The 14,415-nt window shown below is 41.9% G+C and overlaps 1 protein-coding gene across 1 annotated transcript; it reads right to left on the bottom strand.

Annotated features, from left to right (window-relative positions):
- Nucleotides 1–164: 164 nt before the first annotated feature.
- On the bottom strand, nt 165–13,617 carry LOC139743300 (mitogen-activated protein kinase kinase kinase 13-like). The gene is given in 13 exon segments (XM_071653794.1): nt 165–919; nt 2,353–2,623; nt 3,349–3,431; nt 3,957–4,669; nt 4,672–4,826; nt 5,096–5,345; nt 5,659–5,782; nt 7,762–7,977; nt 8,455–8,665; nt 9,088–9,279; nt 10,854–11,037; nt 12,440–12,696; nt 13,398–13,617. Coding segments are annotated over 13 exon segments (2,862 nt in total). The 5' UTR covers nt 13,550–13,617; the 3' UTR covers nt 165–865.
- Between the last annotated feature and the right edge of the window lie 798 nt (nt 13,618–14,415).

The following is a 14,415-nucleotide window of genomic DNA, read 5'->3' as shown; positions in this document are numbered from 1 at the left end:
TTGTTTAATAAATCTGACAGGACACTACGGACATGGTTAAAATGATGAATCTATATGTCCTCTCATACATAATTATTGACAAGATATATCTCGAACATTGCACTTCACTGGTTTTCTCTTTGGAGGTCTACTTTGTAAAATCTGAAAAATACAAATGCCTAGGTTTAAATTCATTCTCTACTTTCTGGGTTTTAATAATATGGGGAATTCTGTGCCTATGTTTCAAGTACATGCACTCACAATCCTCAATCTTAATCCTATGCGAATTTCAAAACCTTGCCAACAAAAGCAATGCTTACGACATGCATGTGCATCATTCAGGGATACCCTTCATTGGAAAACCAGTGTCATTGTCACGTTAATCTGCTCCAAGGTTTTAATCACATCATTTCCATTTGTCTTCTTGCCTAGTTACAGGTTACTATTTTTTCAAGGACTTATACAATCAGTTACACCCTCTTCGAGATGATTAAATATGGCATAATTTCTTGGATGTATACTGAATATTCCCTATACGCCATGGGCATGGAATTGTTAGATATATTCATTTTGTTTATCAAAACATGATGATTTCATACTGGATGAAATACAGAATACATTTTTAATGTCAATACCCCTGACTTACGTTTGGCCAAGAAAACTACACTGCATATGAATAAAAGTGGCAAATATGAATACAAATTATACTTGTAACATCAAATGAAAACAATTGCCAAAAAGCTGCGCTTTGAATTAATATTCCTATCATGTCCTGTCGTCTCCTCCATCGTACGAAAGCTTCAATGAGCTGCATGACGTGCTTTGACTGCTGTAACGCTTCTCATCAGAACTAGGAGAAAAGACTGGGACACAACGCACCCTCTCATCAGTCTCCACCTTCATCACTGCTTGAGTCCGTCTCCGTGTAGTGAAGCTTGCTCTATGTGATGGAGAAATATGTTACCATGAATATTCCACATCACTGTAATCTAGGAAACTTGCATGGAATGTATAGTTCAACTCTGACCTTTACAAGCAGATTCCAAACATGCATGAAAGAAAAGAATAATTGCATATATCCTTGTTTGTACAATAGGTAATTGAAACCAACAACTGTTAGCTTGTATTCCCTTCATATTGTTTCTCCACCATAATCTGTTACCAATATTTGCCCTAAATACTGTATACGCTATAATTTTCGCGTACATAAATTTTCGCGAATTGCCGCTGTCACACATTTTCGCGAGTGGTTAAATTCGCGATTGGGGGACCAGAGAAAATATGAAGTGGCAAAGAAAGTGTGAATTTTCAACTTAATAGCAAATAAGAATGATACTAGTTATACACTGCATGAAAAAAACTTACCAAACTCTGCGAACTAGTAAGTCAGAATTCAACATTTTTGAAGTGGTTAAGTCCATCGCGCTAGATTTCTGACGAGTGGTCCCCTTGCGATAATGGATTGGCTCTCTACAGTATTCGTAAGTAGACGTGGACGTGCGTAAACAAGCTTAGCCAGTATGGTCTGTTCGGTAAGCCGTGACATGGTATACTAGTACTGAAATGTTCGTATCATCAAGGCAAGGGATTCATTTTGGAAGGTAATATTTTCGCGTGTTGTTAATTTCGCGAATAGCTCCCGACTCGCGAAATTCGCGAAAATAAAACCCACGCGAAATATATAGCGTATACAGTAGTCCCTCACCAATGAAGCTCAATACAGGATATGCCCTGTATGAATGAAATGTCATTCTGTTTGCTCTGAATGTCAATGACTTCTAAAGACTGTATTCCCTTTACCTACTTGCCAAGTGTCCATGAATTAAACTCTTTGTCATGCAACCATTTTCAAATTCTTTGAATATCTTTCATCTGGGGCTGGTGCCAGCTCTCCCAATTCAAACCTTTGCTCAACCTAAAAAACTTAGACGACGTATCCGTGTTCAGCAATTCACAAACTGCGATACTGTAAATATCTTAGACAGACAAGTGACAAATAACAGTAAGTGCTTTAATCAAATAAGAGCACAAACAGAACAATTCAGAAACTCATTCTTCCCGTCTACTGTCATCGAGTGGAACCACCTGAGTGACGCCACTATTAACTCGCCATCAATCGCCTCATTCAAAAAGGCCATTGATGGAACCTTCTAATCACCCCTGCGCCCTCTCTCATCCGATGCGTTATGCCCAGTAGGGCCCTGCATCGTAAACATCCAGATCCAGATCTGGGTCTATTCACTATTTTGTGAATTTTGTTAACCCTTTGTGCACTGTCAGAGCCATTTGGCACAGGAAACTCCACAATGTTGTACACACTGATCAGAGTCTCCGGCACAGAAAGGGTTAATTAAAAGAGAGTGGTATCCTTACCTCATAGTTCTTGTCCCCAGAGATCTGCTTCATCACCTTGCGCACGACCCTCTCCTTGTCGGAGAGCCCATCTGAGGTCATGGCGCCCAGGTCGTGGGGGTCCGTCGTCATGGCGATGGACACCGAGGTGAGACTGCTGGGCGTGGTGGTCCTGGCCCTGCGGTCGGGGTCAGGGGTCGGGCCGTGGGAGCGGTCACTGGTGTTGTCCTCTTCTGAGAAGAGCCCGTCGGAGTGGTCCGTCGAGAAAGACTGCCTGCTCTGGGGGCGTAACCTGCAAGTGGTGGATGATACACACAGGGCTACGTGAACATCAGCCGTCTTGAAACCATTGCTGCCATGCAGCAAGCAATCCGACACTATTTTTGAGTTCTGCAACCACTTAAATGCCCTTTCTCTTCTCTGAGAATTGAGAAGCTACATAGAATTTAAAACCATCAGGTCTCAGAAACCACATCTCCACATTTTCACGCTTTATCTTTAATGATTTTGGTTCTGTGTTTCACGACATAAGATTTGAAACTTCTCCACCATTTGCGCCCTTTATTTTTCACATGTATTATTTTGTTTCAACTGCAGAATTTTCAAAAGCCTATCAATGGCTCAATTGTGAAAAGACACTTAATTTAAAGACACACTTTAGAAGATTAAAATTCCTGTTTCTCTCTTAACCTGGAAAAGTTTTGTATGAGTGCTTTTCTCTTTTGTTTTAGTGCAAATTTAATGACTACAGATATTTCTGCCTACTCTTTCTCAAATATAAGACATTCAGCGATATTCAGAGTTGCCAATTTGATGACAACACTTTGGATGATCTCTGCTGCACAATTTCACTGAGACTTGCTGGGTTCAGATTTATAACAGCACTATTTCCATCATTATTATGGTTACCAAATGGCAGATGAAATCACTTCACATACATTGCATTGTTTCATAAAACAGATAATGAACCACATTTTATTTTTAATTCTTTCTTCTTGTGTTCAGTATCATATTTACCTCTCATTCTGTATTGTCAAAGTATCCTCATCACTGGAATGGTCTTGAACACCTTCTTCATTATCACTGGAACTTTCTCCTCCCTGCAAAAGTTGGAACATGTGCATCAGTGCATTCAATATATGCTTCATATGAATACATCGCACACAAGTTCTGCTCCATTCATTAAGAAATTAAAGGTTTACCAGAGAGAACATCCCAGAGCACAAGAGACTTGATCATAAATAATATCATTTGCAGAAATTAATATTTCATCAAAGAAAATCAAATGTAGATCTATACAATAATCACTGAACATCTAAGTGAAACACAAATCTTCATTTAATCACGCAGCAAAACCTGACCATATGCTGCGTAACATAATGCATTAAAGAAATAAAATATTACTGTCGTCGGGGGGGTCTGCTCTGTGAAGATAGTGCTTGCATGTACATGTATTTGTAACCTTGCAGTTACATTTTAAGTTCTGCCAATACATAAAGAGTTAAAATGTTAAGTCCCCGAATGCTTTCATTATTACTTTTTCTTTACTTTTCCAACACTAATCATAATGAAAGAAAGCATTTCAATACAGATAAAAGACAACTAAACAACAAGTTTTTTCTTACCTTATCTTTCTCTATCACAGCTTTTGTTTTCTTGGTTGGAGATGGACTTCGCTTTGTGATGCCTGTTGCCTTTTTGGCAGAGCTAGGGTTCCTGCGCACGGGACTGTCGGCCGAGGCAAGACGGTGGCCTATGTAGGATGACTTGAGTCCCATAACTTCCATGCCTGCATGCCTAACACTGGCCGTGGAATGATCCGAAGCAAAAGTCGTGTCAAGTTCAGAGGTGGCAGTGGTGGGGCTGTGCGAAAAGTCCTGGGCTGTGCCCGCTTCGTGCCCGCTTTGGCAGGCGGCCCCTTGCACTGCGCTATTGCTGTTCAATACATCAATGTCACTGGTGAAGCTACCCACTTGCCTCTGTCTGTGTTTGTGTTTCCGTGGCAACGGAGGCGGTTGGCCTTCGTTCACGATCTGGACGTGTCCCGGGCGGGGCTTTGAACCCCTGCCACTACACCTGCAGATCCCGCAGGCAATCTCGGCGGGCGAGTGGATGCCGTACCGACAACCGAACTTCCTGGGCAGCGTTCCGTCCTCCCTGCTCACAGTCCTCTCGCTCTGAGAGCGCTTCATGGAGCGGGCGCTCTCCGCATCGAGCTTGCCATAGTCTGAGGTAGTGGCGGCTGCCGAGTCCTCTGCCTTGGGACTGTCCTTGGCAGTCTTGCTGGCATCCGGGCTCTCCTTGGAAGGGGAGACTCCGGCTTTCCCAAAGCTGCCTCTCCGTGGCTGTTATTGCGTCTGTGCCGCGATTTGCGCTGAGGTAATGTCTTGGCGCGGTTGGGCGAAGTTTTCGCGGTCAGGTTGGCTCGTGGCAGCGTTGCCGGCGATCTGTTCTCTGGCTCTGGGCTAATTGAGGAGCTTCCCGGGCTGGGGGACCTGAACAAAGAAGTGTTGAAAATAGAAATGCCAAAACCATATTAGACATTATGCTTCTCATGGAAATGACAGGCTGGTATAATGATAAAAATCTCATATGTGCTTCAATTACAAAAAGTTATCCCTGGCATCTCGGTCACTACCACTTTTCTTGACGACACTATGGCACATTTCACATATGATAACTAGTGGCTATCAAAAAAGGTTTGAAAAACACAGAGGGTTAAAATTTTCATCTGTGCCAATGGCGAAGGCGAAACGTTACCGACCTGCCGAGGGTAGCGGAACCACCATGAGACTGGAGGGACTTCTCGATCAGCTTCTGGACCGTGCGGGCCTTGAGGATGGGCTTGAGGCAGCGCTTCTTCTTGGCCTCGATCTCCGTTAGCTGCTTCTCCCTCCGCATCAGCTCCCTCTCCCGCTGCTCCAGCTGCAGGAGGCAGGAGTGGAGCTCCATGTACAGGTCGTTGGCCCGCTGCAGCTTGCGCTCGTAGTGCTCCCGAATATCCTGACATCATGCTATTCATTCCTTTCAAACTATTTCTTTCCTTTACCCAGTGGGCTGAGCAAACTCTCATCATTTGCAAATCACCACTGAAATGGTAAGAATGAGGTATAAAGATACCCCATATAGTAACATAGCACATAGTAACAACCTGATATGATATGAAAAACAGCTTTTGTACTGGTATGAAATTGACACACGACACAAACATATTCTTTGTTTTTTTAACTCTACATCAAATCAATTGACTTATTCGTTAAGTGCTTTCGTGGGGTAAATCAAGTCAGTTGCTTCATTCAATATGGCAAGTGCATTTCAGAGACAGACGGGACATCTCTCACCTCAATTCATCCTGCCGTCTCCTGATGAGATCTTCATCGATGTGATGCATCTGGGAGCCCTCGCTCTTCATCTTCTCAAACTGGAGCTTGATCTCCTCTCTCCAATCCACCTACAAAGTGAGAACGAGAACAAATGGGGGAGGTGGAGGAGGTGATTATTATTTCATCTTGCTGCTCTTCTACAGACCAGTTTACTCAAGCTTTAAAGTCATATGCATGCCTTTATAGCAGGCAGGGGTGGATCCAGGAATTCCGTAAAGGGGGGGGGGGGGGGGGGGGAGGGGCAAACAATATTTGTGGTGGTACTTCCGGGTTTTATCTCATTTTTTTTTCTTTTTATTTCATTTGTTTTAACAACAAATAAAGAGGGGGCGCGCCCAGTGTGCCCCCCCCCCCCCCATCTGCCACTGAGCAGGTTTCACCCCACAACAGAAAGCTTGCTGTAGACTTAACTTTAATACATAGAAACAACTAAGCCATGCAAACTGGATTCTAGAAATATAACTGTAATGTATTTATGAAATGGAGGTGAATGAACTCATTTGTTGCTTGATCCTTGGGGATAAGTATTTATAAATTTGAATGCACAAGTGCCTATTGGCTGTTTATGCTTTCCACATGGTAAGCCAGCAGAGCACATCAATCAATATAGGTTTGTTCTACCTCCGGTTACTCTCAAAAAAATTTGACATATGATACACTGCTATAATGCATGGATGTCACCTCAATAAATAAGACTCGTTCCACTTCACATACATCACCATATAAGACAATTCAACTTTGTAATACACTATAAGTGGGAAACTGGACATGCTCATTTCACTGGTACCATCATGTGAAGACAAGCATTGTTATCTTGTTAGACATTTCCTTGTCACATACTGTGATGACAGGGAAAAGTGTGTGATATTTACATTGGAATGCAAAAAATTCCAATAATCTAGGTATTGATCCCACATTCCAACCATCTGCTGCTTTCACAGCAACCATCCAGTACAATCTGAAGTAACTAGTTAATAATTAGCATCAGTTCTAAACACAACTCAAATCGGCTATATCGACATTTGATGTCAATAGAAAAGCCCTATGGAATTCCAGGAATGCTGCAGACCTGTTAATATTGATTTCTGTGTCAACATCAATACGCCCAATTATGCAATGTATAAAAATATTGTGGAGATTTCCTGACTGAAAAGCCCAGTGACATCTATACTCTATCAGCTTTACTACATGATTTAGTTGAAAAATCCTTCTGCATCAGTCATGCAGTAGATGTCGTCTTGGCAACATCTCGGAGAAGCATTCTTGTGCTCTTTCTGAACATGTCCTGATGAACATATGTTGAAGAATAACACATAAAATTTGGAGGCATTAATCTTACCATCTATCTGGCATAAAATACAATGACCAGAGTGTGTCAACATCAAGTGGTGAAATAATGGTAAGCCAAATAGCAATTAAGGCCCGCAAAAATTCTTCCTATAGACAGAAAGTCTGCGACAGAGAGTACTAATTTTTCAATTGAAAAAATGCATATGAATGAACTGATACATTATGATTAAAAAAAGACATAATGCAAAACATTACAGAGACAAATAATGTTAATCAGTTCAATGCGATTGCATTGCGACAAGCAAGGACAGATAGTGACCTACACCGCATAAAGCATATTCAGCATTTCTGCCTGTTGAAAATGATACATGTTTCTAATGCTTATTTTCTGCATTTCCTTGCACACATATCCTAATCATAAATTTGAATATCATGATCATTATCATGAATTTTCCTTACAGCAGCACTGCACACTGGCACTGGTCCGGCAGTCTCTGACCAGTAAAAATCAATGTCGGACCAGTAACTTTTTCAGGAATGAACCAGTAAGATATTGAAAAACTTGGGACCTACTGGTCTGACCTGTTTGTCAGACCAGTAGAAAAAGTGGATTAGTGTGCAGCTCTGTTTACAGTTTTGATTATCACATGCTAACATCTAAAAGAACTAATCTACAGAGATTATCTCGTCAATGAATCCTCAATGGGTTCGCATTGTGTAAGTCTGCCTGGAGTAGTATAGGGGGGCAATTACGTACCTGTTTGTCAAAGTAGGCCTCCTGTGGGGTGGAGAGGAAGTCGACGGCGGCGATGTCAATGTGCATGAGGATCTGGCGGAAGGAGGGACGGTTCTTGGTCTTGGCGCTCCAGCACTGCATCATGAGGAGCTTGAAGCCGTCGGGGCAGGTGGACGGGATGGGGAGCTGCAGGCTGTTGCTGCCCACGCCCCAGATGATGGCTGAGGAATCAACATCCTGGATGGAAGAAACATCCATGAAGCAATAAGATAAGGTATCACTGCTCTATGTCATGGTTTGCTTGTCTCTATTTGGTTGATTGGTTGTTTGTTTGGTTGGTTTGGGGTTTTTTTTTTTTGTTTCTTTTGTTGTTTTTGTTTTACTTCTGTTCCTGTGAGGTGGTATATCAATATCATTAAACAGGATCCCATTACATTTTACACCAAATGAGCAATAACACCAAGATGTTATAGGTTGTACATTTGCTTAAAGCTATTTACATCTACAGATGTCTCTCTTTTGTAAGCATCATCACAGCTAGGAAGAAAGAGGCCTTCATCTATCCTGTGGGATATTGTATTTGCAATTCTCTAAGCTGTCTCACACAAACAGTCCTCCTACATCTTGATCTGAGGATGAGAATGCACTGCTCCTTTTGTGAATGGGTGGCTTTTTTATCTTGTAATGGTTAGATTCTTCATGCCTTCAACGCACCTTGTAAGGCATCTCGCCGGTCAGCAACTCCCAGAGGACTACCCCGAAGGACCAGACGTCCACTTTTTCCGAGCAGGGCTCGTTGCGGATGACCTCCGGCGCCATCCAGGCCACAGTGCCGGCAAAGGACATCTTGGTGCTCTTCTCGTTCCACTCTCGACTCGTGCCAAAGTCAGAGATTTTCAGGATATCGTTGTTGGACACAAGGACACTATAGTTCAGAAGAAGAATAGTTCCACATACTCAATTCCAACACACGATATCATCATCATCATCATCATCACTGCCTGGTAAGTATATAATGGTAGCTGTTAAAGGAAAATGAAAAACAAAATATGAATGTGCCATCGCCGTAGATGCAAAATATCCTGAAGAAAGCTGGAGTTTTCCTAACATGTTGCACTTTTCTAACATGTTGCAATTTTTTTTGCACGGCTTCACAGAAGAGAGAACTGTGATGTACTAGTATTGACAGCTGCTGTTTCCATGGATATTAACCAAAAAAAAATTGTCTCTTGTGCTTTTAGCTACGTTCACCACCAAACATGCACGTTTTCACAATTTTCAGCACAGATTTGCCACACGTAAAATACCAAAATAGTTCAAGGATGCGATGACTACTTCGGAACTCACTTTGGCGATTTCAGGTCCCTGTGTATAATCTTGTGGCTGTGGAGGTAGTGCATGCCCTGAGCTATCTGCTTGGACCAGTCTATCATCAGCTGAGGGGGGATCTCTCGCCCGTCCCTCAGCACTTCATACAGCTGGCCGAAGGGGCAGTACTCCATCAGTATACAATAGCAGGGTGCCTGTGTGCACACGCCCCTGGTGACAAAACAAAAATTAAACATTAATGGACATGAACGCAGACAATACGTAGAAATTTGTGTTGGCCTGCATATCTGTACAAGCAGACACACTTAGCAAAATCATAATCTTCAAGCCGTTCACTTTTAATGAGATTCATATGAACCAAGCACAAACAAATTCAGCCATTTGAAGCTAATATCAGTGAAGTCACACACTGGCAAATCAATGTCAAAACAGAACAAATGATTGCACATAAATCAGAAATATATTTTCAGTAGCAATGTGTTGTTTGCATTCAACCCTAAGTCCAACATATTCTAGTTGTATCAAATAACATATCAGGCCTCTATTAAATGTGGCCGCATTCTGTTAGATGATTTTTATTACAGCGATTTTGACATGCACACATTGATCACCGCATGATCACATATCCTAAAATTATGCACCCTCTTTTACTAAGGACAGCTATATTAATCATCTCACTGTTGAACAGACTAAGAAGAACTCAACTGTATTCCTACTTTTTTCTTGTCGTAGTGGTGGCTTACTTTGAATGATGCAAATGCCGCTGATAAAGGGGATCCCTCAGAGGGACATTCGTTGTCAGTGTTCAAGCTTTCATAATTCTAACACTTCTCTGCTTCTGACTCAAAGCTCACTCATCCACTCCCCCTGGGAAAGAGTGGTATCTCCCACTCATCAATCATTCAAGCTCCTTCATTAATAAATCATGGATGCACTTTGCTAACACGTTCCCTCACTGCAAACGAATCTCCATCACTCTTGCTTAGCGTACCATGGCAGTCTACGCTCAGTGGACGGTTACGGTGACCGCAGTGCATTTGTCTTTTAATTGACTTTTTCTGAATGAAAATGATAAATCTTACACAAGAAAAATTGACAGCATCACAATTCCTGGGAGGCTCCCACTAAATCAAGGTGCCAATTGATGCATCTCCTCGGGGGAGGGGGGGGGGGGAACAAAACAACTAAGCAAAACCTATCTCTAGACCACAGCAAAAAAGATGATGTCAGTCATTCAAATGTGTAGAGCTGCAAGCCCCAATTCCAAGTCTCTTGGACTCCTTCTCGGAGTATTTTTGTTTGAGTCATTCTGAACTATGATGTAGTACTTACTTTGAAAGTATGTACACGTGCGCTGGCATCCACACAGCTGAATGAGTTTCTTGTGAACAATTTAAGGTTCAATATCCTTGTTGGTTTGTTGTTTTGAATATGTCGGTGTGTGTGTGTATATTTCAACTATCAGTGATACCCATCATCTGTCTGAATATATCTAAAGTGAAAGATGAGTCAATCATCAAACAGGGCTAGACATTAGCAACGGCCGGGTGGCCTGGGGCCACTACAACTTGACATTGGGCCACCAAATTTCCAAAAAGGTTATCTTTTGGTGGCCTGGTCGGGCAAGTAAGATTTTAATGGATTGTTATGTTTTCTTTTATTTCAGGCCAATTCAAATCTAAAGGTATTAGCGGCCAAAACAGGCCATTAGAAAAAAAGGTTAGTGTCGAGCCCTGCCTGTAAGACTCGAGCTTTCACTGGACTCAAGTTTTCATCCGACTCACTTGATCATGACGATGTTTTGGTGGTTGAGCTTCCGCAGGTGCCTGATGTCTGTCTCCTTCTCGTCCCGCACCTTCTTGACGGCGACTGCCTCCGTTCGCAGCCAGCCCAAGAAGACGGCCCCCTGGGCGCCGCTACCCAGCCACTGCAGGTTGCGGATGTGCTCAAACGGTACCTCCCAGTCATCTACACATCACGGAGTAAGCATTTGGGTGGAACCAGAAACACTCATATGTCAAAGTCGATGCCAACCATGTAAACAGTATTGCAGGGAATATCGTAAGACCAGAAATGTTCGCATGCAATTTGATTTCGTGAATTTCGTGACAGCCAAGAGTCGCAAGATAAAAATGCCTGCGAAAGATCTTGCATTGAATGCCAGTGGTAATTCATGAAAATATCATGCCGCGAAAATGACCATTGGCTCCCATTTGCGAAAATTTTATGCCACCAAAATATCATGCTTTACAGTATTTTTGGTGAAAAAACAGTATTTCTTTCCTGCAAAAGACCTGAAGGAATATGATTTTTTTTTTTCTTCTTCTTTTTTTTTTTTTTTTTGGGGGGGGGTATTTCCTATGAATCCTCCATGTTTTGGTTTTAAAGGACAAGTTCACCTTCATAGACATGTGGGTTGAGTGAATGCAGCAATATTAGTAGAATACATCAGTGAGAGTTTGAGTAAAATCGGACAATCCGTTAAAAAGTTATGAATATTTGAAGTTTTCTGCTCAGTCACGGCTGGATGAAAAGACTACTATAGCTTGTGATGTCACATGAGTACAACGATATAAAGAAAGATTAAAGAAAATTCAACATATTTCCATTTTTCTCGCATAACAAAAGGACACTCGACTTCTCTCTTTCAGAAGGCAGGGGGAATAATATTACCCTTAACATACGTCAGTAGCAAGTCGAAGAAATGTGCACTTTATTCAAAAAGTAGAGTTTTGTGAAATTCTCTTTTTATTTTCCTTATATAGTTGTACGCATGTGACATCATACATTGTAGTAGTCTTCTCTTCCAGCAGTGACTGCGCAGATACTTAAAATATTCGTAACTTTTGAACGGATTGTCCAATTTTCCTCAAACTTTCACTGATGTGTTCTCCTAATATTGCTGCATTCTCTCAATCCTTATGTATTATGAAGGTGGACTTGTCCTTTAAAAAATGGTAAAAACGATTTTTTTTCTACTTGTAGTGAATCAATTGTTTTCAATGTGGGTCCTGTATGATGCTATTCAGAATAAACACACACACACACACACACACACACACACACACACACACACACACAGAAAGAACACACATTCCAGTCCAGCATGTACACTCATGGGGTATTTGCCTGCTTACTTGTTCTCTCATTATTCAATTTGATTGTTCAAGAAAAAATGTAAGCATGTATTCCAGTATTATGTACCTTTTTTCTCTCTAGCACTGGGCACAATAATCACATTAGTATAACTCACAGCAAGCGAGCATCCAGAAACAGTGATATCTACAGCAGCACAGAGTATAAATACATCCTGGTAGCTCCCTCAAAAGGGGAGTTTCCCTATTCTTCCATTCGACCACGCCCCCCTCACCTTCCACCTGCTTTTCCTGGTTGCCCTTGCCGATCATATTCCACACTGGCTTGAGGCAGCCCCAGAGGCCTTCTAGCAGACTGCGGCGCTGGATCCCCCGGAAGTTGACTGACGCCTCGTTCCGTGCCAGGGTCTCGCAGGCACCTCCGCCGCCGCTGCCGTTGTTGTTGTTGTTGATGGTGTCGCTCTTGCGGGGGATGCTCTGCTTGGGGGTCGAGAGGTCAATCTCCTCGTCGCAACTTTCCAGCTGCAGCAAGCTGAAAAACACACACCAAGGCCAACATGGAAGTTTGTCTCTACATCATAAACAAGGATACCGGGGTTAACATTCAGTTAACTTGTTGGAACTCTACCTCTGAATTTCAGAGCCTTTCTCGTATTATTACGTGCAGACTTTGTTGCACCATCTTGCACAGAAGACAGCATTCTGATTTTTTCCCCTTTTTTTCTAAAGATTCCTTTGTGTAGTGCTAAGAAAGTTTTCTTTCAGATGAACACCACAGTTTGTAAGCAGGCATGTCTGATATAACCATGACAACTACACCGTGTACATTTTTTTTTCAAAACTGCTGAATAAGATGTCCTTTTGGAACACAATTATTGACATTTGGATGGCTTTCATTTTGGGAGTCCACCTTTTGATGGTACTCTGGTAAACAGGTCCATGGGAGACTTAAATGTCAGATGTGACAAAGTTGATTGAGAATTGAGCAAAATCCTCTCGTGGAAGAGCTAAAGGGGAAGAATGTGCTTCAATCGGAGTTAGATGTTTTCACAAAATATTGGCTTTTGAAGACTAGAAGTACAGTGTGCCAGGTATGTGCTAAAAAGGAAATTGGAAACTATCAAAACATATGCACCAGCATTCTGTACAATTGACATATTTAAAAACAGACTGAAATTCAATGCTCCTGGTCATGTGCGTAGCCGGTAAGAAGCGAATAAGAAGAGAGCTCACCAATTCGAAAACTTTTCCCCTTCGGGGTTGGTTGTCACGGTGACGCGCATGGGCGCATTCTGACTCGTGATTGGCTCGTCCTTCATGGCGTACAGCTGGTGACTCCCGCAGTCTGTCACGGACAGCGTGGCCATGCTCTGGGGACTAGGCATTGGTGGAGGGATGTGTGGGGCCCAACGATGGCGTGCCCCTCAAATGACGCAAGGTGCCCGAGTCAACCAGCAGGTGCAACAGAAGTGGAAAAGGTATGGTATTTCCTCGCTGACCTGCAGCTAGTTGTTCAGTCTACTTCCTGTAGCACACAAGGAAAATTTGAAAGGACAATACCAAATTAAAGGCTTTGACTACTTTACAAAATTTGACAAAATTGTGGCTTTTGAAGCAAGATATTTGGAGCATTCTCTCTAGAACTAAATACATTGTGGTGACTGTGAGCTTGCTACATGTACAATCTAGGTATAAAATTTACAATTGTACCTGCAATGACACAGAGTCTACATCATTCTTTGCGGTGGCTCAACAAAGTTGCATTTAGAGCTGCTTTGTGATATTAAAGAATCCTTTTGGTGTCATATCCAAGAGGTACGATGCAATACATAATAGAGCATTTCAGCAAAATCACAAGTATAACTGTACAAAAGAAGATCTGCAGAACACACAGCGATCATTGAATCAATTCGTACAAATACAGTTTGCTAAATTCTCATCAATGTTGCTCAAACTTTATAACAATTCATCACATCCTCTCACATCTAAAGACAAATAGGTTGCTCTACCCATGAATAGTCAATAGTCAGGAGCTCGTAGCCATTTACAGTACCATCTCACACCATTTACAATATCAAGCAAAAAATATATAACACACTATATCTGTTCATGCTAAAAAGACGAGAGAAAATACTGAAACACTGCGTTTGCATTTATAATTTCATATCTTACACATACATCTGTAATCATTAAGAATCCTGACAAAAAAACTCAAAGACAATTCAGAAATGCCAATTTACTGCATAAAATA

Source organism: Diadema antillarum, unplaced genomic scaffold, assembly GCF_040938485.1.
Source record: "Diadema antillarum isolate AM-2024a unplaced genomic scaffold, OU_Dant_1.0 seq00001066_RagTag, whole genome shotgun sequence".
Classification (NCBI taxonomy): Eukaryota; Metazoa; Echinodermata; class Echinoidea; order Diadematoida; family Diadematidae; genus Diadema; species Diadema antillarum.
Note: the sequence above shows the minus strand (reverse complement) of the source record. Positions and strands in the feature narration are given on the sequence as shown.